This window comes from Hemisphaericaspora subhashii (assembly GCF_019202705.1).
Source record: "Hemisphaericaspora subhashii strain CBS 10753 chromosome Unknown scaffold104, whole genome shotgun sequence".
In the NCBI taxonomy this organism is placed as follows: domain Eukaryota; kingdom Fungi; phylum Ascomycota; class Pichiomycetes; order Serinales; family Debaryomycetaceae; genus Hemisphaericaspora; species Hemisphaericaspora subhashii.
The window spans coordinates 1-24,148 of record NW_026057312.1 but is presented as its reverse complement, the minus strand read 5'-3'; the positions used below and the strand labels follow the sequence as shown (position 1 = coordinate 24,148).

At 35.9% G+C, this 24,148-nt stretch overlaps 13 protein-coding genes across 13 annotated transcripts; 8 read left to right on the top strand and 5 right to left on the bottom strand. All coding sequences in view use genetic code 12, as the record gives it.

Moving 5' to 3' along the window:
- Window positions 1–61: 61 nt before the first annotated feature.
- Window positions 62–541, top strand: J8A68_003377 (uncharacterized protein; the record flags this gene model as incomplete). Its single annotated transcript, XM_049407226.1, has 1 exon — window positions 62–541. The coding sequence occupies one exon, from the start codon at window positions 62–64 to the stop codon at window positions 539–541; it is 480 nt and encodes a 159-aa protein (XP_049263338.1).
- A 934-nt stretch (window positions 542–1,475) lies between these two features.
- J8A68_003376 (uncharacterized protein) lies at window positions 1,476–2,009 on the top strand (the record flags this gene model as incomplete). Its single annotated transcript, XM_049407225.1, has 1 exon — window positions 1,476–2,009. The coding sequence occupies one exon, from the start codon at window positions 1,476–1,478 to the stop codon at window positions 2,007–2,009; it is 534 nt and encodes a 177-aa protein (XP_049263337.1).
- A 293-nt stretch (window positions 2,010–2,302) lies between these two features.
- Window positions 2,303–2,917, top strand: J8A68_003375 (uncharacterized protein; the record flags this gene model as incomplete). Its single annotated transcript, XM_049407224.1, has 1 exon — window positions 2,303–2,917. One exon carries the CDS (start codon window positions 2,303–2,305, stop codon window positions 2,915–2,917), a length of 615 nt encoding a protein of 204 aa, XP_049263336.1.
- Window positions 2,918–3,007: 90 nt separating this feature from the next.
- On the top strand, window positions 3,008–4,021 carry JIP5 (Jip5p; the record flags this gene model as incomplete). Its single annotated transcript, XM_049407222.1, has 1 exon — window positions 3,008–4,021. The coding sequence occupies one exon, from the start codon at window positions 3,008–3,010 to the stop codon at window positions 4,019–4,021; it is 1,014 nt and encodes a 337-aa protein (XP_049263335.1).
- A 567-nt stretch (window positions 4,022–4,588) lies between these two features.
- Window positions 4,589–11,098, top strand: J8A68_003373 (phosphatidylinositol-3-phosphatase; the record flags this gene model as incomplete). Its single annotated transcript, XM_049407221.1, has 3 exons — window positions 4,589–6,854; window positions 7,154–9,238; window positions 10,086–11,098. The coding sequence occupies 3 exons, from the start codon at window positions 4,589–4,591 to the stop codon at window positions 11,096–11,098; spliced, it is 5,364 nt and encodes a 1,787-aa protein (XP_049263334.1).
- A 242-nt stretch (window positions 11,099–11,340) lies between these two features.
- J8A68_003372 (uncharacterized protein) lies at window positions 11,341–12,264 on the top strand (the record flags this gene model as incomplete). Its single annotated transcript, XM_049407220.1, has 1 exon — window positions 11,341–12,264. One exon carries the CDS (start codon window positions 11,341–11,343, stop codon window positions 12,262–12,264), a length of 924 nt encoding a protein of 307 aa, XP_049263333.1.
- A 191-nt stretch (window positions 12,265–12,455) lies between these two features.
- Window positions 12,456–12,713, bottom strand: J8A68_003371 (uncharacterized protein; the record flags this gene model as incomplete). The annotated part of the gene is made up of 1 exon (XM_049407219.1): window positions 12,456–12,713. One exon carries the CDS (start codon window positions 12,711–12,713, stop codon window positions 12,456–12,458), a length of 258 nt encoding a protein of 85 aa, XP_049263332.1.
- Window positions 12,714–12,892: 179 nt separating this feature from the next.
- Window positions 12,893–13,891, bottom strand: J8A68_003370 (uncharacterized protein; the record flags this gene model as incomplete). Its single annotated transcript, XM_049407218.1, has 1 exon — window positions 12,893–13,891. One exon carries the CDS (start codon window positions 13,889–13,891, stop codon window positions 12,893–12,895), a length of 999 nt encoding a protein of 332 aa, XP_049263331.1.
- A 135-nt stretch (window positions 13,892–14,026) lies between these two features.
- Window positions 14,027–14,578, top strand: MED10 (mediator complex subunit; the record flags this gene model as incomplete). The annotated part of the gene is made up of 1 exon (XM_049407217.1): window positions 14,027–14,578. The coding sequence occupies one exon, from the start codon at window positions 14,027–14,029 to the stop codon at window positions 14,576–14,578; it is 552 nt and encodes a 183-aa protein (XP_049263330.1).
- A 446-nt stretch (window positions 14,579–15,024) lies between these two features.
- On the bottom strand, window positions 15,025–16,074 carry J8A68_003368 (uncharacterized protein; the record flags this gene model as incomplete). The annotated part of the gene is made up of 2 exons (XM_049407216.1): window positions 15,025–15,512; window positions 15,840–16,074. The coding sequence occupies 2 exons, from the start codon at window positions 16,072–16,074 to the stop codon at window positions 15,025–15,027; spliced, it is 723 nt and encodes a 240-aa protein (XP_049263329.1).
- A 1,443-nt stretch (window positions 16,075–17,517) lies between these two features.
- Window positions 17,518–18,552, bottom strand: J8A68_003367 (F-box protein; the record flags this gene model as incomplete). Its single annotated transcript, XM_049407215.1, has 1 exon — window positions 17,518–18,552. The coding sequence occupies one exon, from the start codon at window positions 18,550–18,552 to the stop codon at window positions 17,518–17,520; it is 1,035 nt and encodes a 344-aa protein (XP_049263328.1).
- A 2,439-nt stretch (window positions 18,553–20,991) lies between these two features.
- Window positions 20,992–21,402, top strand: J8A68_003366 (uncharacterized protein; the record flags this gene model as incomplete). Its single annotated transcript, XM_049407214.1, has 1 exon — window positions 20,992–21,402. One exon carries the CDS (start codon window positions 20,992–20,994, stop codon window positions 21,400–21,402), a length of 411 nt encoding a protein of 136 aa, XP_049263327.1.
- A 174-nt stretch (window positions 21,403–21,576) lies between these two features.
- Window positions 21,577–22,695, bottom strand: J8A68_003365 (uncharacterized protein; the record flags this gene model as incomplete). Its single annotated transcript, XM_049407213.1, has 1 exon — window positions 21,577–22,695. The coding sequence occupies one exon, from the start codon at window positions 22,693–22,695 to the stop codon at window positions 21,577–21,579; it is 1,119 nt and encodes a 372-aa protein (XP_049263326.1).
- Between the last annotated feature and the right edge of the window lie 1,453 nt (window positions 22,696–24,148).

Genomic DNA, 24,148 nt, shown 5'->3' with positions numbered 1-24,148 from the left:
CCACATCAACCTGGAAACACATAAATATCATAGACAAACGTTCCATATAAGCTAATTTACAATGGGGTCAGCACAAATAGACATCGCCAGAACTTATCCAAAATTGAGTAAAGTCGAATCGAAAGAAGAGTTAATTTCGACTCTTCACGGGATGCTTAAATTTTATAAGAAAGGACATCGTGAGTATAGATCGTACAAAAATTTGATAATTACAGGTGTTTATCTTGGTTGGTCAGTCGAAGAGAGAGCTATTTTTGAAGCTTTCCTCGAGAAGCATAAACAAAAAATACAAAACTTCATTCAAGAATGTAGAAGAAATCATGGCAAAGCAGTTTTGGATATTCCAATGCCTCCTTTGGGTATCAGTGTTAATACATTTAAGAATTTTTTGAATTATTTTGATACACCGAGATTCTGGCAGAACTTTAGATATCTTTCCATTATTGTTAAAGCGGTAGAGTGCGGGAAGGATTTAGAAACAGCTTTGACTGACAGCAAGAAAACTCTAGAGACGAGTTTAAAAGAAGCAATAAAAATCTAATAACATTCAATCAATTGGAGAAATTGGTTCTTGAAATAAACAAACCCATGATTCTCTAAACAATGCTAAATCATTATTTACTAAAATTGAAGCGAATTGGAAAGAATTAGATTTCGATGCAACTCACAATAGGTAGGTGTAGGTGTATAGGACATTCAATAAACGATTCTTTGGTTCGGCTGGCTATATTGAAGCAATCTCTATATGTTCATGAGCTTTGTTTAGGTGAGCATATAGTTTCAAACACACAGCAAACGTTTCTTGAACTCGGCCGAAATTGATATTTTCTTAAAATAGGTTTGTCCGAGCACAAAAAATCACTTCAACCACAAGTGTCTGTATCTGTAACGATGCTTGGGTGATCAAGACTCTTCCCTAGATTTGCTGTCTCAGTTCCGTTATGTCCTCTCAGTTCGCGTGGCTGCAAAATTTGTTTTTGTGTATTTAGCTGTTCACTCTGGACTTGTATACCGTTTTGACTTGGGGTTTTGAGGTAGAATATCTTGTTACAGGAAACTCAATGCTCACTGACAGGGCCGTTTTACTTGATATGAGAGCATTGACTTTTCATATTATTTTGCACCGTGAAAAAATCGGGGAATTACAGTTTTAAAAAGGCTAAAACAAGCTTCAGTCAAAGGAGCAAAACATTAATAGGGTAATTATAGTTTAAAGCTCCTCTTAAGTCCCCTTCTAATTATAATCCCCGCTCTTCTGAATAGCTATTTAATCGAAGTATTTATATTCTCGTTTTGCTCAACTAGCTTCAGACCAGGTTCAGTATTGGTCCCGATCAACATCCAGAGAATTGAAGTTGATTTTTGCCCCCCGACATATCAATAAGACACAAAAGATATCTACACTGTTCACCAAATCATCTACTCACAAACTGAATCAATACCAGGCAAACAGTTCTAACTTGAAATCCTTCATAATGCGATTTCCTTTCGATGATCCAGTTTTAATAGACCTACGTAGAACGCATAAGGAGTTATGTAACGTTAGAAATTTGGAAGAACTAGATACAATGATTAAGGTAATGCTTGGAGTGTACCAAAAAGGAGACCCTGTATACAGATCTTATAAAAATTTGTTAACAGCGATGCTTTATCTTAAATGGGAACCTGAAGAAAGGAGTATTTTTAGAGCTTATTATGAAGAGCATAAAGATACAATTGAAAAATTTAGAGAATGTCGCAAAAATCCAGGTGGGGTAGATTTAGACCTTCCAACCCCTCCTTTGGGAATTAGTCTTGGTAGATTGAAGTGTTTCTTTGGATATTTTGATACAGGTCGATTCCAACAGAATTGTAATTTTATTCGACTTGTAGAAAAGCGAATGGAGACTGGGAGACATCCGGTAACGTTTTTCCTGGAGGAGAGATTCAAGCTTACTCAGAAGTCAACTGAGGAAAACACTGGTCCATCTCAATTGAGTAAACATGAGGATTTGGAGGTTACTATTTAGAACCAAACCCGACAACAAGCCCGATAATTTCAAATTTGTTTGATCTCTAACATGTGGTAGAAACTACGCCCGTTTCGTCTAACAAAATCGAAGCACTTACTTCGGAGGTCGGTTTAAGTAAGTATATAGTTCAATTCAATAAACGTATCTAGAACTCGACCAAAGGAACAGAATTCTAGTCCAAATAGAGCAAAAATTAAGATGGTAGCACCGCACCTGATTTACAAAAAATAAATCTCATCTCATCGCATCTCTTACCATTCCCAACTACGAATCAACGACTAGCCATAAGTATGGGAAAGAAGAAATCCAATGCAGCTAATGCTGCTCAAGTGTTAGAATCATCTGTATCCCCAATTCTTGAACTCAATTACAAAGACCCATTATTCACCGTCGCCGCACATCCAACCAAACCAATTTTAATCTCAGGTCAAGTCACAGGACATGTATATTGTAATACCTACAATGCCGACGAATTAGAAGAAAAACAACAAGCCAAAAGAGAATCGATATTAGAATCCGAGAAAGAAGCATTTGCAAAAGGAAAGATTTCCCAAATCAACACATCTGTATCCCAACTGAAAAAGAAATGGTGGACCATTATTGAAGACAATACCGAAATTCCTGAAGATTCGTTACTTACGACAAATTGGAAAACCAAAAGACATAAAGGATCCTGTCGTCATGCTATATTTGAGCCATTGGAGAATTCAGTAGGTGAGTTTATATATACTGTGGGTACGGATAATATGATCAAACGAGCACTGACTGAAACTGGGAAAGTTGTGGGCAAACATACCGTCACCCCAGATTATCCGAACCCAAAGGATTCGATTACGAAATTATGTCATTCAACTACACATGCATTCTTATTGGCCGGGACTGAAAATGGACATGTATTAATCTAGTATAGTGGAAATTTGAGCAGTGCTAGTAACACATCCTTAAAATTCAAAGTCAATCAAGCTCATGACGATTCTATAAATCATATATTAGCCATGCCTGCCGTTTCAGCCTATCATTATCTCACATTAGGATCTACAACACTTTCACATATCGATATACGAAAAGGAATAATCACCCAATCAGATAATCAAGAAGATGAACTCCTCGCCATGTGTTTTCCCTCGGATTACATTTCTGATAACAAGAATGACACGGTCTTGGTTGCACATGGAGAAGGGATCGTTACAATTTGGAAGGATTCCAAGAATAGGTTCATGGACCAATTATCTAGAATCAAGGTCAACAAATCCGCTTCTATTGATTGTATCATGCCAACCATGAATGCTGATGACGAAGAGATGACGAATTCGGTGTGGTGTGGAGATAGTGAAGGGTTATTACATCGAGTTAATTATAAAAAGGGGAAAGTTGTTGAGACTAGGGTTCATTCTCTGGCGAGGGGGAAGTATGGTGCAGTTGATGAGGTGGGTATTTTAGATATTGATTATGATTATAGATTGATTAGTGCTGGGATGGACAGTTTGAAGATTTGGTCGAATAGGGAAGTAGCTGAAGATATTGCGAATTATGACGAAGACAGTGATTTGGAGGACTCCAGTGATGATGAAGTGGGTGTCGGTGGTTCTGGTAGTGACAGCGACGAAGATAGTATGGGCCCACTGGATTTCAGTTCTGACTCTGAGATAGAAGGTGGTAGCACTAGTGACATCGACGAGGAAGAGAAACAAGAAGAAGAAGCAGGAGAAGAAGACGATGAAAGTGAAGACAATGAGGATGTCTTCGAAGAAGAGAAGGAAACGGAAGAACCTCTTCGTAGAAAGCGTCCAGGACTCAGTCAAGTAATTTCGAAGCCAAAAAGAAGAACCATTGATATTAATAAATTAACCAAGAAAGAGAAAACCCAAGGCGATGAAAAAGTAGAAGAAGAAGATAAAGAAAACGAGAAGAAGGCTTTAGCTAAGTTGAAAGAAAAGAAGTTGACAACAAAGCAACTTCGTAATATGCAAAAGCATGAACATGGTATTCGTAAATTTGAAGGTTTATAGACTTACTGCTGTTGTTAGTTTTCTCTTAATATTTGAGTTCTTTCTAAATAATGGAGATTGCATTCGGAATACAAGTAAATATACTAATATACTAACCTCTACTATGTGCCTATCTCCTACTTGTAGTATGATGAACTCTTGTTCTTTAGATTGTGGGAATGCCATGACTGGTAATGGATCAGACAGTAACAAGCGTATCGGTGAGCCTTCCCGAATGCAATGCACAAAATCAGTTCGTACACATTAGTTTTTGAACCTATACACAGAATTTATCAATTAAGTTGATTTAGCAAGAGTCAATCAACTGATAACTTACTGAATAATAGCCCATCCCTTTACTTCCCTTTATGCTATTACTCACCTGAAACAACCTACAAGTGAATTTACAAAAAGAAGAACAAGAACCAGAAGAATCTTAATTTAATAATTTTCTTTTTTCTATTGAATATTTTTTATGGTTCAAAATTGAATGAGATTTCTATCTTTATTTACAACTGGTTACTAGTTGATTGATATAGATTGCTAATAGAACATAGATACACATACATAGTTAATGAAAGTAAGAATATGGATCAACTGAAAGTATTAACATTCAATGATGTCATATTAAACAGAAGAGGTTATTCTATTACAGGTACTTTATTATTATCTCCTTATCATTTAGTTTTCTCTTTTATACCTACTGGTACATCATCATCATCACAACAACAACAACCAAAAGAGATATGGATATGTTATCCAATTATAGAAAGAATGTCAAAAGCAAGAGGATCATTCTGGATCAATAACAATAACAACAACACTACCACTACCACAACCAATGACATATCATCATCAACATCAACACTTACCTCGCCACCACGAATGGCCAACGAACACTTTGATCATTATACTGCATCTCATATACGTATCCAGTGTAAAGACTTCACATACTATTCATTCGATTTTATGAATGATACAATCTGCATAGAAGCTTTCTCAAAATTAAGTTCCCTTATCACAATATCTAAAACTGAAAATGATATTCGTGCTTTATATGCTTATGAATATCGTCCAAATATGTTAGAACAATCTTTAGAAACCAAAGGATGGGACTTGTATGATCCAATTGATGAATACACCCGATTGGAACTAATAGAAGAGAGCAACTCCACGTCATCATCCTATTGGAGAATATCAACTATCAATGATGACTATCGATTTTGTCCATCCTACCCCAAGGTATTCATAGTCCCCAATTCTATATCCGATAACGTCCTAAAACATGCCGGAAAATTCAGATCCAAAAACAGAATACCCGTAGTTGTATACAAGCATCGAGGAAATGTAAATGGGAATGTCATTGCTAGATGTGCTCAACCCTTGGTGGGATTAAATTTACAGAATAGATCTATACAAGATGAGAAATTAATTGGAGAAATCATGCAATGCCAAGATTTGGAACGACAAGAAAGGATATCTGAAGATAATGCCTGGCAAGACCAACCGCAACGGAATTTATTGATTGATTTGAGACCAATTGCAAATGCATTAGGTCAGCATGCTTTGGGTGCGGGCACGGAGAATATTGATAATTATAGAGGAAAGCAGACAGGTAGTAATAATAATAATAAAGAATCTAGTCCATCACCGACGAAGCCTGATAGTGGGAAGAATATTCGTCATGTTGAGAAAATATTTTGTAATATTGATAATATTCATGTCATTCGAGATTCGTTAAATAAACTAAGCACAATTCTAAATGATCTAGATAAATACCCAGCCAGCAACACCAACAACACCAATACAACCACAGGTGCGGCATTACAACAAGCATTAACCAAAACCCAATGGTTACATCGTCTTTCAATAATCCTTCAATCAGTTGACAGAATCACCAAATCGATCCATCTAAACAACACCAATGTCATAATCCATTGTTCTGACGGATGGGACCGAACATCACAAGTATCTGCATTGGCTCAATTATGTCTTGATCCATTCTATAGGACGATCCGAGGTTTTATGATCTTGATCGAAAAGGAATGGCGAGCATTTGGGTTTAAATTCGCCACCAGAGCTGATCATGGAGGTTGTATTGGAGCGATTATGAAGCAGAATGAACCATCACAACAACAAAAAGCAACAACTACTCCACAGGTTAAAGTAACACCAGCTCCTAATGGGGATGCTATATCGGAAACATCGGTCGAAAGTGCCGTTAGCGATGCCCCATCGACTACTACTACTGATCTTAAGACGGCAGCAGCTGCCGCGGGTGCAAGTGTGACATCCTTCCTCCAACGTGCCGCTCGTGCTGCTCGTGACATAAAAAACACGGCCCAGAGTGGACTCTCGTCACCGTCACCGGAGGACGCAATAGAGAATGGCCGTTTATTAACCAACACATCAATCTACGGTGGAAGTAGTGAACGTTCGCCTGTATTCCATCAGTTTTTGGACTGTGTATATCAGATCTATCGCCAACATCCCACGAAATTCGAATTCAATAGTCGGTTTCTAAAACGGTTATTCTATCATTATTATTCTTGTCAATATGGGAGTTTTTTATGTGATTCTGAATATGAACTATATGAGGTTTCAAAAGTTCATGAATCGACTGTCTGTGTTTGGGATTATTTCAATTCCAGACCGACTGAGTTTATTAATAGGACGTATAAGACAGAAGAGGATGTTGTTGATAATGGAGTGATTTTTTTTAATTTTGCTGATGTGAAGTGGTGGTTTGAATTATATGGAAGGAGTGATGAAGAGATGAATGGATTATCGAATTCTTTGGATAGGAAATTTGCTCAAATGAATTTGAATGGAAAAGAGAAATCCGGGACGCCTAGTTAGTAGTAATAGTAGGTAGTGTAACTATTTAATGTAATTATAGAATGTGTTGATGATGAGCTTTCTCTTCGTTTATAGAATTGCCAAATTTGGAACAATTCCGGATTTCGGATATGTCACAAAATCATGAAATTAAAAAAAAAATTAATATTTTTTATTTCACTTCGATTGTTGGATCTGATAAGGAGATCCACTTCTTCTAATATAAATACCCAGAGCTATCGATCTGATCTTGGTTGATCTAAGAGAAATATTGAAGATTATTAAGTATGAGTTGCTTTGTGAGGAACCAGAAAGTATGGCTTTCTAGATATGGCTACATTACCAAAAGATACTACAGTGCATTTATCACGACTGGGGGGATTCAAGGTGTTGAAGGACGTCTACCGTTTCAAAATATCGAACCTCACAATACCACCACCTCCACCGGCATAACCATAACAGATCCATTCATAATATATCAAAACTACATTCAATCGGGTCTACTCGAAAAAGATCCAGAACAAGTTCGTATCATGAAAGAATTTCAAAAACTCTACCATCGAGTTCTTGATTATACACCACCCCAAGACCTTCTGATCAAATTAAGTCTTCTTCTCCGAAAAATCGAACTCCAAACCGCAGAACGAGAGGCACGGGAACGAGGAATATCGAAATATTCCCCATTAAAACTCAACGCGATCCGGGATTTATTCGTTGATCCCGATCATGAACGAAAACAACTCATTAGACATTTGACCGATGAAGAGGAATTGTATAATTTCAATTCACCCCAAGGGTTATTGGTGAATGGAGAGGTCGGATGTGGGAAATCTATGTTGATGGATATTTTTGCTGCTAGTCTACCTCATGAATCAAAAATGAGATGGCATTATAATAATTTCATCCTATGGGTATTTAACGAAATGTATCAGATTCAAAATGAACGATTATTTACTGCGACAATGGGGAATGGAAAGCTGTTAAAATCTAGGACGATGGAGAATGAATTCATATTGTATGAATTGGCCCAGAAGATGATTAATAGGAATACGATCTTGATGTTGGATGAATTTGTATTGCCTGATATTGCCCAGGCCAATATTATAAAGATCTTGTTTACGTATTATTTCAAATTGGGTGGGGTTTTGGTTGCCACTTCGAATAAATTACCGGAAGAATTATATGCTAATCAATTTCATAAACTGAAATTTCGTGATTTCGTGGGGATTTTGAATTCGAGATGTCATAGTGTGGATATGAAAAGTGCCAAAGATTATCGGACTTATTTCGCCCAAGAATCGGTAAAGGAACCATATTTGGTAGTCAAACAAGATAATCCAGAGACTCATGACCGGCAATGGATTCAATTAATCAAAACCAAAGCATTGAATACCCCAGAATCCCCAGCTCAGAGCATTGAACAATTGGGGGGTAAGCCTTCCTCGATCACAGTATATAATCGTACTACCAATATCCCACTCGCATTCAACAATAATACGATTTGTTATCTCGATTTCAAACAAATTTGTCAGGGGCACCATTCCAGTTCCGACTATATCACAATTGCATCCATTTACAAAACAATCGTCTTAGACAATGTCCCCGTGATGACCACCAAGATGAAAAACGAAGCCAGAAGATTCATTACATTATTGGATGCAATCTATGAATCCAAATGTCAATTCTTTATGAGATGTGAAGTTGAGATTGATTATCTCTTCTTTCCCGACGCATTACATTCGGAAAATGAAAAGATTATGTCGTATTTGAAATCATGTCAGGATGATTTTGGAATTGATGAGATTAGATTACAAGTCCAGGATGAAGAAATGTTTGCCAAAACCTCCATTGCTTTGATGAATCCTTACAGACCTAATATTTCCACTTATGACCAGGATAAAACTAAAACATATGATGATTATTCCGAAAACAAGAATGAGAATGAGGAAGCTAAGACACCTAAGTTGGATTATAAGAATATGAAAGCATTCACCGGGGATGATGAGAAGTTTGCATTTAAGAGAGCAGTACTGAGGATAAAAGAAATGGTTGGATCTGATCTCTGGAGAAATTCCGAACGATGGGTTCCAATCGATCAAACAATGAGACCTTGGGAGAACTCTACCCCACATCATATTTCTGAATGTTCTTCTTCTTCCGTCGCGATCGAAGCAGAGGAAACAGATGCAAAGATCGATAAATTATTAGAGGAACATAGTATTCAGGATCTTACAGATAAGATATTGGTTGATAAATTACCTAAAGAATATTCCGAGGGGCAAGATATTCCATTCAGACAATTCAATACGAGGATTGCTCCTGTTTTTAAGAGTTTGCAACATTTTTGGGCAATGGGGTCTTGGACTAGTGAGAATGGTAAGAGATTGAAGGATAGTATAAGTAAGAAGTGGATTAGATCTAGTATTAGAAACTAAGTAGAAGTATTGAACTATATAGAAACATGTAAGCAAAATTGAATATGACGTTGTGAAAACTATATAGAGCTGTAGGCAAAACATTGTTTCATGCTTAAGTCATGGTCGAGCAAAGACGCGGATAGGCGCCACATGGTGTAGTTTGTAAGTTATAGTGAGTGTGGCTCCTCTTTAGTATATCATTTTGTATCTGCTTATTTACTTCAATTGTTATGTTTGCAGAATATTCAGAAAAATTGCAAAAAATTGGCTGCAATTTTACCACTAACAAAATCATACAGTAAATTCAGAGGCAGAAATCTAAATACAAACCTATTTATATCCAAACAACTTCAACTATTAATACCAAGCAGATTGGTTGTTATAAATTTGCTTATATGACGTCAATACGACTATGATATTGCGTTAACGTAGAACTGACCTTGTTGCACAAGCACAGGAGCCAGTTTGTTTGATCTTGTATCACCTTGTTAGTGCTAACACTTTTTCTTTTTGGCGGCTAAGAGGTGTCACAAAACTCTTTCTCTTTGGCGGCTAATAAGGGTCACAAAATTCTACGAACAATGCTTGTAAATGTCTAGTACTTGTGAGAAACCACAATTATAAATTAATTGCGCTATTAATTAATTGAATTAATCCGAGGTACAAAAAAAAAGCCAGTCGCGTATTTACCCGGATTTATCCATTCAAATCAAATGCGGAGCACTTTGTAAATTTTCACATTTCATTTAATTTCTCCGTTTCCTCCTTTTTGACTGATTCTTTCCCTCTTTTGTTATTAAGGAAACCAATTATGTCGTTATTAACAGCAGAAAGATTGGTAAGATTAGCTTACAAATATCCAAACCTTCATAACACTTGGTACTTAATTGCAACTGCATGTCTTACTGTTATCAATAGACCACAAGAAATCCCAAGGGTTTTACATTTTGCATTAAGACAACAATTGTTAGAACTGCCAACCAGTGAACCAACCATCTTAACTGATCAATATATTCTTCAATTAGCCCAAGATTCAATCAATTCTGCTAAGAAATATGCTGATTTAACTGCCGTTGGGGTCAATTTACCGGATTTATTGATTCCTCATACATATTATCGTAATTTACCATTAGGATTCAAATATCAAAAGGGAGAAGATATTCATCGTGCTCAAGATAAAATCACTTCAAGAATGAGAGAAGTCATTTTGAAAAGTATTGCACTTGCCGGATTACCAAAAGCAATTAATGCGTTGATGATTTTGAAATCAACTACTCCAACTAGTTTACGTACTGGTTTAGCACCTGAACGTCCATTAATTGTTCAGCCGGGACATATTTCTTCTTCATCTATCGTGAGTGAGGATGTAGGTGGAACTAGATTTAGTTCTGCAAATGGAAACAACGAGAATAATGGAACTACAGTTGAAACCATTGATGGTCCAATCTCTGTTAGTTCAATTAATTCAAAACAAATTCAAAGTGATTTACAACGTGGATCTGATTTTTGGAATTCAGTATATACAAACAAAATCAATACTAGAATTAGACATCAAATGTTAAGTGCTTATCCTGATTTATGGTATTTTGCTTATCATCATTGTTATGCTCCATTGTTAAGTTATACTGATATCTTGTCGGGAAAGGAAACTTCAATGTGTATTGTTGCATGTTTAATTCCTCAAGATGTTAATCCACAATTGAAAGGTCATTTAAGAGGTGCTGTTAATAATGGTGCTACTAAGGAAGAATTGGATGATGTTAGATCTATGGTGATTGATCTTTGTGATTGGAGAGGTGGAGTCCAATGGGAAGGAGGTAAAGAAAGAATAGCGAAGTTATAAACTGTGTATCTATTATAGGTAATTTTTAAGTAATTAAATCAATAGTTCTTCCTATGTCAAGAATGTTGGGTATGTGTAGTTGTTGGGTTGAAGCTTTTGTTGAATTTAAGTGGTTACTCAAGTCTTTGTTTTTCCGCGGAGTTTATGATTGTCTCTTTTGCCCCACTTAAAATTCACTTGAATAATCAAATTTCATTCAATTAACTTTAACTTTCTTTTCTTCTTTCTCTATAGATATAGAAATGCCAGTGTTAACTCCTGAAAGACTCATCAAGTTGGCGTATTCATATCCAGAATTACACGATACTTGGTATTTATATACTGTTGCATGTTTTTCTGAACTTAATTTAACATCCGAGATAACTACCGTTTTACGATTTGCGTTGAATCAACAATTATTTGAATTCTGTCCTTATGAACAAGCAATAGCAGATGAATACGTCCTTCAATTGGCTACTGATGTGTTAGAAGGGAATGAAGAGACTTTGGAAACCGAATTACCTCCCAGCACTACAGTTGCAACTTGTTTAAAGAGAAGAGACAATACTCCTGAACCCTGTAAAGTCCGACAACAAACCATTGTAGACAAACTAAGAGAAGTCCTCCTAAAAACCAGTGTCATGTCAGGTATGCCCAAAGCAATCAACAGTCTAATCGCCCTCAAAAATTCCACTCCATCCCAACTCATCCCCGCTCCAACCTTCAAACGTGAATCGATTCTAAAAACACACCCCGGAGATCAGCATGAATCGTTCATAGACGGAACCATCACCCCAGAACGGATTGATTATCATCAAGTCTCAAAACAATTATCTCGTGGGTCGGATTTTTGGAATGCGATATATACCAATCAAATCAATCATCGAATTAAGAATCAGTTAATGGATGCATATCCTGATTTATGGAATTATATTTACCATCATGTCTATTCGCCCTTATTGAGTTTTGTTGATATCTTACCACCCAAAGAGACTTCGCTTTCTGCTATTGCGTGTATGATACCCCAAGATGTGAATCCTCAGGTGAAGGGGCATTTAAGAGGGGCCATGAATAATGGTGCGACCAGGGAGGAAGTGAATCATGTGAGAGAGATTGTTCTTGATATTTGTGATTGGAAGGGTGGTGTGGTATGGAAAGAGGGAAAGGAAAGTGTTCCAATGTTGTGAGAGAGACTTTCGGGTTTGTATTTATGTAATCGTAAATAGTGTTATTTATTTTTCTATAAACAGAAATTTCGTATTAGACTATCAATCATTATACTGTCTACTCTGTCTACTGTGTCTCTGAATTATGTCGCCAGGAAAGGCTAAGAACTGAAATGGGAAGATGACGTGAATATGGATGTATTCATTTCTTATCAACTCAATTGTATTCTATTCTGTCTCTTAATCAAAACAATTTGTAACCCACAGAATGCAAAGAATGCCAAATAAACAAATACAGCTTTAAATACAGTTGATGCAACTGCAGCTCCATCTTCAGGATCATTTATTGAACCCATAAACGATTCACTATTTGTTTTGAATAGGAATCCAATTATTGACAATATGACAATACCAAATGCAGATAATATCGTACAACAGTACGCTTGGAATGTGGACACGACTGGCTTCATGATGATTGATTGAGTATAGATGGACTAATGGCTTGGTTTGGTTTTGGCCACAATGATGAAATTGTATGGCATTTTAGTGGAAGTTTTTTTTTTCATTATCTGTGTCTGAAATTAGGTCGCGACAACTCTTAAGGGGGGGTCTACTTGTTCCAATTTATTACACTATACACAAAGAAACACTATATTGAGGTCTTACTACGGGTTTGTCGTCTTGCCATCATCGCCATAGAGGTGTCAGTATGACTACTCTCACTCTCTTCATCCTCTTCCATTGCACCATCCTCCTCTTCCTCATCATATCCCTCAAGTAATCGTTTCCCTGATTCGATTCTCATACTATATAAATCATTCAGATCCATATTTGATGACTTTGGACTACTTGGCATGTCTGACCCAATAACCCTAGTGGAAGCAATGGGGGAACTAACAGGTAATAGAACATCGAATTTCCCAGTTAATTTCTTTTTCTTCACTAATTGAATGGCTTTATATGCTTCTCGTAAAAAGTGTAACCGATCAGCTACTATATTTAGACTATCAAACCATACATTCTCTACTGCTTGATTATGTTCAATTGCCGAAATCTTATCGTTAGCTTCAACGTCTTTATTATTGTGTATATGATATAATTCGTTGTATTTATACATGAAATTAAGTGCATCTTCAGAATCCTTTGTCTTGGAGGGTAAAGGAATCCCAAAGGGACTGAATAAATTTTCTTCTTCGTCTTCTTCTCTTTCAATCACTTCTTGTTTTACTTCTTCCTCTCCTTCTTCCTCGATATAACTTGGTGTCTCTGGTAGCTGTAGTTGCTTAATCGGACTTGAATTTAGGGATGTTCCAGCAGAAGTGTTTGGTATGCTGCTGCTAAAATTAATTTCACCAGTTGTTGTACCAAGACTATTTTGCGGTGTGGGAGTTCTATTCCTCGTCCTTCTCTGCGATAATCGTGAAGTTAAGGGCGACTTGTATATACTGCTGTTGTATCGAAATGTCACTATCTTTGTGGGTTTAGGTGTGGTTGTCGATATATTTACAGAAGAAGCTGATCTCGTCCTTGTAATTGGGGTAGTGGTGATACCATTGGTGTCTTCTATTTTAGTCGCCGTAGAAGCCTTCTCTTTAGATTCTATAAGCGCCAAATACTTGTCTCTATTATACTTCAATGTAATTAGCATACTATCTAATATATAGCTTAATATGTATAGCAAAAGGTTGGTTAGTTAAACTTTCTAAGATTATTAATAAAATTGCAATTTTTTAATTTTCTACCACGGAAAAACTTTTTGCATACCCAAATTAATTTTACTCCCATGAGCATACAACCAAACAAACCTGCCCAGGGCATAATCCATATAAAACCATTATTAATCCATCAAACACAAATGACAACCGCAAGTCTAGATCCAAGCAAACAAGACAATGAACCTTTAATAGCAACCGCAGAACAACTTCTGTCCCTAATGGAATCATTTATAGAACTAGGAGTATTAGTTCATGACAATCAAGGTACACAACAATCACATACAGCATTAATCCACAAGACAAATCAAGTAGTAAGTCAACTATCTGGCTTAACTTCAAGTCCATATACAAATCAGTATCCAATTCCAATTGATGTGATATCATATATTGAAGATGGAAGAAATCCGGATATTTATACTCGTGAATTTATAGAAGTTACGGCAAAGAGTAATGCTAGATTAAAGGGGAAGATGCAGGGATTTGGAAGATTGAGAGATGTGTTGGGTGAGAAGTTGGGAAAGGAGTTTCCGAGATTGGTTGATAGCATAAATGATATAAAGAAACGGACTGATCCTCCTAATGGGGTTAATATTGATGTCGATGAAGAGATGAAGGATTAGTCATGGAAGTTGTGAGCAGTTCACAAACAGGTTACCGAACTAGTACAGTGGAATTGGCTGGAATCTTCTTTGAGCTAAACTGTAATATTCAAATGTGAATAATCGAACGATTGTTGAATTTGTGCCAATACATGGACAGAAATTTACCAGTAGATCGATTGTTTAATGGATATTTATAGCAATTAATCATATTTATCTTGTCATAGATTTAGGGAAACAAATAATATATAAAGAAAAGGTGGCTAATTATAAGAATACTATGTCTACCGATTCCAAGGTCTTCAATGAGACCGATCCCACCATCATATCCAAATTATCGATATTTTCGACTCTTGTAGCAAGCTGTCTGGTCAGAGCAAAGGTAATCTCCCCATACTGAGGTTGGTAGGCTTGGATTTGAAAAATGTTAAGCAAATACCTCCTTGATTTCAATCAAATTAACGACTTTATTCAAAATCGTAGCTCGTTTTTATTTCAGTGAATCGAGCATCTCCCATCGAGCACTCAACTCTATAAGCCTTATCGTGTAACTTCAATTTTCTTATAGTGGGGATGCTCTTCAATACTGTCATACTTGATGGATCAACATTAGAGGGACTGCCCACTGACAAATAAGTTATTGGATGATACTTTAAAAACTCCAAGTCACTATACGGGATATCTTTGATGTAATGGACTTCACCGAGAGAGTAATACGGCAAATGCTTTATCGTGTCCTCAAGTTCAATCTCCTTAATTGAAACAAGGTTCTGACTCCATTCATTCCAGTTTGTAGGGACCTTTCTAATCAGCAACGATTCCAATTTCAGTATGTCAAAATTTTGAAGAATCTTATAAATAATCCAGCCATCCGCTGTATTTCCAAGATATAGAGTCTTCAAACTAAGTTTTACCTTGACTTCAAAGGACACCGGATCGTCGATATAGAGGGACTCTAACCGAGTGAATTGCGGGAGATAATTTTGGTAAAAATCTAAATCTACCACTCCAATCCTTAGGCTCTTAATTAGATAGGCACTTAAAAATTGTTTTATTTCTTGTCTCTTTGATACATAAAGGTGACCAACCTTAGTCCAGAAAGTGTTCAAGATAACGAGGGTCTTAGTAAGTCTGGAGCAACTTATGCAACACTTATTAAGTTCCTTTTGCCAACGTAGCAACGAGTTAACGGACATGTACTCATCGCCATAAAATATCAATTCTTTCATAAATTGGGACTTAAGCCTTCTAGATCTTGACAAATGTAAAAATGAACCCATACTCATCCACGTATGGTTGCGCCATGGATTGCCTGCACGGATGTCGGAGGGGTGATACACATATATCGAGTGCCATAATACTTGATTACTTAGATTATTGAGCCTTTTAGTTAACAATTGAAATTTCAAAAGATCAAAAGTTGATAAATACTTAAATATCTGGAGCCATACCTCGTCAGAAAAGTCCACAAAGGCGTGAGCATCTTTCATTGGTGAATCTTTAAGTTTGACATTCATTAGCAAGCTGAAATGGTTGTTGGAGTATAATATCAAATGTACTTCAAAATAAGTTTTGAATGAGGATGAAAATTGTTCAAAATAAACTGAAAATTTGATGGGTCCATTTTCCGGAAAGTCGTTCGTCCAAGGGGTTGGTTCAATTGATTGTTCTCCAAACTAAAAAGGGGTGGATGAAAAAACAACAGAGAATCCAACTGACATACTTCAATTTACTTTTATCAATTCCTCCCTTATCACCAATCCCCCAAGCCCCCACCTGCCCCCACACACACAAACAAATTACTTTGGATAGTCCACTTCCATTTTAAGCTTCTTTCATTTAACTTAGCTTCTATTCTATTGCCTTCTGTTGGCAAACATTTTAATTCAGTACTTACAACATAAGGAATACAACATCCCATAGACATCAAAAAAAAATAATTACTCAAAATGATGACAATTAGTTCTGAAAACAAGACACTTTGCACTTATGAAACTCATTTGTTAAGCTGAGGAACCAATCATACGACAAGTAGTCATTGCCCTAAAATATACATTGTCTGATAAATTCTCATTTAAGCTTTCTAGATCTTGACGAATGTAAAAATGAACCCATACTCATCCACGTATACTTGTTCCAGGGACCTGCTGCAAGTATGTCAAAGGAATGGTAGACGTGAATGGAGTGCCATAATACTTCGTTGCTTAAATTATTAAGTCTTCTGTTTAACAATTGAAGCTTTGCAAGATCATATGTGAGTAAGAACCTAAAGATCTCGAACCATAAATCGTCGGAGGTGGTAAAGGTAACGACACTTTTCGTAATATCTAGAGTTGATATTTTCATGGAATTATGGAATTTGCCAATGGCTGTAGCCGCGAATCGACTTCCAACTGCCCTTGATGAAGAAAGATGATTTTGGACCAGCCAAAATTTCGTTCCTCCGCCAAAGCTGTTTTTATTTGCTTAAGCTTGTCTCTTTCTCAAAAATTCCAGCGACTTAGCCACTTCTTATATCTTTCCCCAGCACCCATCCAGCGCGGATGCTAGAAGATTTCCTCTCTCTTTCTCAAGTAAATTCGTTTGAGCGGATAATTAGTTTCTCCGCTTCGGTACCTGGAAGTGGCTATGAGTGGCCCACTAAAACCTTTTCCAATCCTTTTTAAACTTAAACCTAGTTTGTTAATTAATATTCTTTCTTAAATTTTGTTGGTGGGGTTGCCAGAGCATCTACATTCTATTGCGTTTTCTGAGAGCTCTGTGGCAGTTTCTTATAAGAGCGCAATACTCACAAGAAGGCGATTTATTAGAAATTATCATTTGCAACCAATACAAATGGCAACAACCGAAAACACAGTAGGTATATATTTAAAGAAAAGTACCTTTAGGCGCTTGCCAAACATAAAGAATTTCAACATGTACAGATTTCGGTAAAGTCCCAAGGGGCATATTTACCTTAATTACATAAACTCTCTAGCTTCGGTTTCTACAAATTGAGTAATACCCGTTGAACGAACAATTCGGAGTGTTGTCATTGCAACCCTCAATGTTCTTAACGATTCAATCGTTTCCGCTAGCTTGAATGTTTGATCATAATCGGTATACAGATCGACCGATAAATGAGTAACTGGATGATATGGTAAAAACTTCAAGTCGTCCTCCGGGATACGATTTAAGTAATGAACCTCACTGAGAGAGTAACGCGGCAAGTGCTTTATTGTACCGTCAAGTTCGATCTCCTTTATCGAAAAAAGTGACTGACTCAATTTATGCCAGTTTCGGGGCACCTTTTGAAGCAGCAATGACTCCAACTTCTGCCAACAAAAATTGTCGATAATGTTATTCACGTCTCTTGAACTCCCAAGAAATAAAGTGTTCAAGCGTAGTCTTTTCGTTAGTTTAAATGCCACAGGTTCATCAATATGGAGCGATTTCAACAGTATGAATCTCGGAAGCACGGTCTGGTAAAATTCCGGATCTACCTCGCCAATTCGTAGACTCCTAATTAAATGAAAATCAAGATGATCTTCAATCCCTTGTCTCTTGGATACATAAAAGTGGCCAACTTTAGTCCAATAATAATTCTTTCGAGTTTGGAATTGACCAACTTGGAAACAGGCTATATTACATTTATGAAGGGTCTTTGTTAACTCCTTGTACCATTCAAGACACATGTAGTTATCGCCATAAAATATCAATTCTTTCATAAATCGGGGCTTAAGTTTCCCAGATCTTGACAAATGTAAAAATGAACCCATACTCATCCATGTATGTTTATTCCAGGGATTACCAGCACGGCAGACGTAGGGATGGTAAACGTAAATCGAGTGCCATAATATTTGGTTGTTGAGATTCCTGAGCCGTTTGCTTAACAATTGGAACTTGAAAAGGTCAAACGTTGATAAATGCTTAAAGATCTGGAGCCATATCTCGTCTGGAAAGTCAACAAGGACATTAGCATCTTTCATTGGTGAATCTTTAGAGTTGACATTCATTGGCTAGCTAAAATAACTTTTGGGAGATTATAATATAAAATACACTTCAAAGCAAGTTATAAATGAATATAAAAGTGGTTCAAAATACTATTTAATAGTATATTACTTCTCAAAGGCGCTGGTTCGGTTGATAGTCTTCCAATCTAAGAAGGTGACCAACTAAACAAAATTGAAAATCCCCCCAATATAATATAAAAGTTCTGTCGGTTTAAGTAAGTGTTGTTGATTAGATGAGATACACAATAGAAGAAGAGGGATTGTGTAGGGTATTTATATTGATTCGGAAACTAAGCATTAACCTCTCGGCGATAACACCGGCATTAACAGATAATATAGGATACACTCGGTGATACTCTGCGATATATCAAAGTAACTCATTCGGTGATATATCGGTGATATATCAAAAGGAATACATTTGGTTCGGCGATACCAACTAGCTTATATCACACCCAACTTCTCTAGTTTCTACTAGACATTTTGAGATCCTTTCTGGATAACAGAAATATGCTAATACTTCCTACTGCTACTCGGTCTGGGTTCAATGTGTTGATCCCAAGTATATTAAGCCTGTAATCCTATTTGTCTAACCATAAATTTAATCTTGTTACTGAAGGTGGGTCATTTTGACACTATATTGATTGGGGGTATATCAATTTCTTCTATCATGGCCAAAGGGGTCTGCATTGGAAGGGGTAGAAAAAGATGTTCAGGTGAAATGCTTTCAATATAAACCTAAGCAGTACAGTCAATTGCCACTAAAAAATAATGCTTCATCAGTCAATTTCTTGGTCAGTTAATGTATAAGTCTTGGAATGATTGCTAAGATTTAAGCGTTATAAACTTACCTTTTTACTCTAGGCTCGGTACAATGTTCCAGCAAAATCGCGCAATTGATTTCTTTTGTTTTTTTGCAACATTGGCTGCACATTCTGCGGCCAATTATTTTTTTAATTATAAATATTATTTTATTCAATTTGAGTTTCCGAGCAGTGATCCAAAATTGGAGTGACTTTATATTGTGCCAATTGCCAGCAATTTCGAATCTAATCCACCCACTGCATTTGACTTAAATTCCGAAATCGAACATATATTGCTTGCAATGTGAATAACAATAAGCTTATACCTAAATCTAAAAATGCATACAGTTGTTACATTACTGTCACCAGATCTCCTAAGGAAATAGAATTATTCTATATTTTTAATTTCAAGCTTGCATTAATATGCATTAATCGCGTCATGATCATTTTGAATGTTCTTAGTATCTTTTCTATCCAAAGAAAATTACGTAGCATTTCAAATATTGTCAAGCAAGTTCTCAACCAATAATAAAAATTAACAATTCCAAGAATTAAATTTGTTTTTTTTTGCTTGTTAAAGTTTATATCATTACACGTATTAAAGAAATAAAAATTGAGAGATTTTACATCATGAGGAGTGAGGAGATCTTGGCAAGTGAATGTAACCCAAACGCCATTTTTTTTTGTTTGGCAGAATCTAATTTTGATTAAGCAAGATAACTTAAATCAAGAAAAAAGTCAATTTCAAAGAAAAATCTGGTAATTAATATGGTGTTTGTTAGCTGACGGAGGAGAAAGTTTAAGTTTCTTCAACTCAACATGGGCTCTAACCAAAGCAACAAAAGCGCACAGGAAATTTGTCAATCATTACTCATGAATCACTGCGGTAATTTACGTAGAGGAATAGCGAATAGCCGAATTGTCTAGAACAATTGAACAATAAATCATTTGATAAAGAAGTCTGGCCGTAATTACAACAAAAGAGGATTGTTAAAAATACGGTTCAAGTAATCTCCTTCTAATTTAGCGAACATTGTAGTCGTCAAATACAAAGAAAATTCAGGATCAGATGGTTCGTCCTAGCGAAAGGGATCGTCCAGATTAACTTCGTCGCCTTTCTCCTAATTTTCCACCTTATTTGGTAAGTATGGTCACACATACGACCTTGATACCTTACCACGAGCAACACTATTTATACCGAGATTCAGTTTAAAATAAGGAGTGAATTGGTTATGAATTCTTTTCTTGACATCGCAACAGACGTATAGTTTATTTCTTTGCAACTTTTATTTTTTTAGAATTTTTCTGCGCTGGCTATGGAAATATTTTTTATGCAAGATTCTTATTGTTAAAATTTTGCTTGTTGAGATTTTTTTTTCTTGCTGGTGGTTTGTATACTATGAACAAATTCAATCTTATTTATAAGAAACCATATGGCCACTTCAATGCCATATCCCCCTTTTCTATATATATATAACCTTTTAAAAAAGACCTTTCTTCCTTTCTATTGTTTATTTTTCTTTTACTCCAGCTATTTTTTTTTTGATTGCTTTTTAGCATTTTTGATTTATACCAAAGTACATATCAATAGATACCAACTACTATACCCATTTACACACATTCATAGAACTTTACAATAACAATGCAATTCAAACCGCTTTCGTTGATTTTTACTTCATTGCTATCCCTTGCAGCAGCAACCACTGAGATGGAATACGAAACCACCGTCACCAGTTTGGTTACCCCAGTTGAAACTGCATTCTCCACTGTAACCGCCGAGGAATATATTTATGGGGAAGTTTTCGTATACGTCAATGATGAAGGGGTTGAAACTAGCGAAACCTTCTTGATTGCAACAACAACCATTAATCCAAATGTCGATTTACCTACACCTGGACCTGAATCTGCGCCTGAACCTGCATCTACTGCTGCGGGACAACTAGTCATTCCTCCAGGTGACTATAGCACAACTACTGTGCTTACTGATACAGTTTTGGACGATGGAAAGACTGTCGCTCTTGAGCTTGTTGTATACTTCACCGAAGAATGTTAGAACAGGCAACGTCTATGCTTTTACAAAATAGAAGAGAAACGTTATCAGATGCTCAATTTTACTCGTTTTTTTCAGTTCTTGGTGTACAATTTCTTATTTTAGACAGGTTTTATAATTTTAATATAAAAAAAATAACAATTTATGCATTATTCTATATCGCCAATTTTATCCGTACTATTGCCAGATGAGCTTATATCCTTTTTTCCCTTCCTTAAATACTTCATGTTTAGGAGAATCATCCTCCTTGTACTCTTCTGGTTCCTCAGGTATGTCTATGTTGTCATCTTCCATTTCAATTGGTACTCCATCTCCATCGTCTTCTTCGCCCCTTGGAATCTCGTTATCGCCTTCTTTCTCCTCCGGAGGTTCAATATCATCGTATTCTTCATTCTCTTCAGGAGAGGGGACGTCATTGTTTTCGTCTTCTCCTTCCTGTGGTAACTCGACCTTTTTCTTATCATCCCCTGGCAACTCAATATCTTCAAATATCTGCCTGGGTGACATATTCAGTCCACACCTCAATTCCTCATTTCTGGATTCACAATATGGTCTCTCACCACTACTCAAATCAAGGAAAATAACTCCTAAATTATTATACCTCAAACTAGTCTGCATCTTCTTCCATCTTCCCCTCCTAAACACCCTTGTCCTATTTCTACTCATAACCTTCTTCTTCACTTTCCGATAGACTACATGCCTCATTCTTGCCTCAGGGAAAAATGCAAATGTCTCAGTCTTGAAGATTTGTACTCTACCTCCAGTCTCGGCTCGACAGACAATTCCAGTACTCTTGCTTCTATATAATGATAATCCGGTGGCACCGGCACCAAATGAAGCCGTGAGAGCAAATAGCGTTCCTTTGACATATATATCCTGAGGAATTGACAACTTTAATGACCTCATTTTTAGCTGACCAATACTTGGACTGGCGTTTCTCATAGTAATACATCCAGTAAGGGGGACAGTCCTGTTGAATGACTTTCTGGGTCCAAAACTGATTTCAATGAGTTTAATAGCTCTAGATTTACGTAATCCTTGAGTTTTTGCTTCATTGTCATTATCTGAGTCATCATCGGAATCTTGAAATTCGGATTCGGCAAAGATATATGTTGTATTCTTGTCTTCGATAATTGCGGCTGTGGATTGGGCTAGCTGCGTATCTTTTGCTCGTTGAAGGTTTTTCCAAAATTTGGAATTGGCTAGCTCTTCATGGGTGGCAAATTTCCGAAATGAAACTTGGTCATCATCATCTTCATTATTGAGGTTCTCATTTCCCTGCTGGTTGGATAGCATGCTTAATCTTTGAAGCCTTGGTCTTGGAGCGTGATACGATTGCTTTTGATGCAAGCGTTCTCGTCTGTTTGGCCGAGCAATATCTACAGCACATCTCGCAAAACTCTGATTGAAATAGGGTAGTCCGTAAATTAAAACTAATAAGATCTGTATATACATAGATTACTAAGGTGATGTTTGTTGTTTCTTTAATTGGGTAGCAATGTTTTGGCCATCAAATATATGTGAGTAGCTATTTGATATGCTCCATTATTTGCAATTCTAGAAATTTAAAATTCACAAAGAAATTTTCCAATAGGCGTACTATCAATTCCTGGCGGTATACAGATAACCAAAAGCTGAATAAAAGCTTGAATTCGTGAAGCCACACTAAGCGTGTTCATGATTTCTACATGAATTGAAATGGCTGCAAAAACATTCCCCTACATGTAGCACCTAGTCGCAAAGAATGGAGTGGTTTTAAGTCGCCTATATGTCTTCAATAGAACTTTGCGCCATATCATATACGACTGTAAGTTGGCCCTCTAAATCATTGCTAGAGTCAAGGTGTTGTTGCGCAAAAGTAATTGAAATGAATAGTCCAAATAATATCTATTTTTTTTACTGAGAATATTTGCAGCAAATTTGTGGATACTTGTTATTTCCTATCGGGCAACATCCAAACATACATACAAAATAGACAGATGATCAATACGGCTAATAATATTTGTAATTTGCAATATCAAAGACATTAATAATGATTTTGTCTTTTATATACTCATTATGTTTCTTCATTCGCTTACAATATTCAAAAACATTATATTCTATATATTTTTGTTCGAAATATTTGTTTAAAAATAAATCATCTTGAATAGAATAAATAAAATCAATAATTGAATAATATGCAAATAAATGAAATAATTTTGTATCAACTTTTGAATATAATTCTTGCACACACCTAGAATACTCAAGATACCTAAGAAAAGGTTTATATTGATTGTATAAACTAATAGACTCTTCAGGACAAACCACAATAAACCTTGAAATACAATAATCAATATGTAAATTATTTTTAAAACAATATATGGCTAAATTGGTATTCATCAAAATATCTTCTGGTTCAAATGAATAATAATTTGGTTCTATTTTACAATAATATTCCTTATTCTCTAAAAAATTCTTTAAATTATAATAATCACACATAAATATATTTTCATAAAAAAAATCTTCATCAAAACTATAAGAATTAGCAAATGTTCTAAAATGCCATATACTAACAAAAGATGGCATTGATGCAATAGTTTTATTATTTATATCACATAATTCATAATTATTATTATTAATATCATTTGAATAATAATTTGGATAATTTAATTTTTCAATAATAAATTTTGTTTTAAAATAAATTTTATTTAATTTTAATAAAGTTGCAGTTTGGATCTTCTAAGCAAACAAAATAATATGGTATTAACTA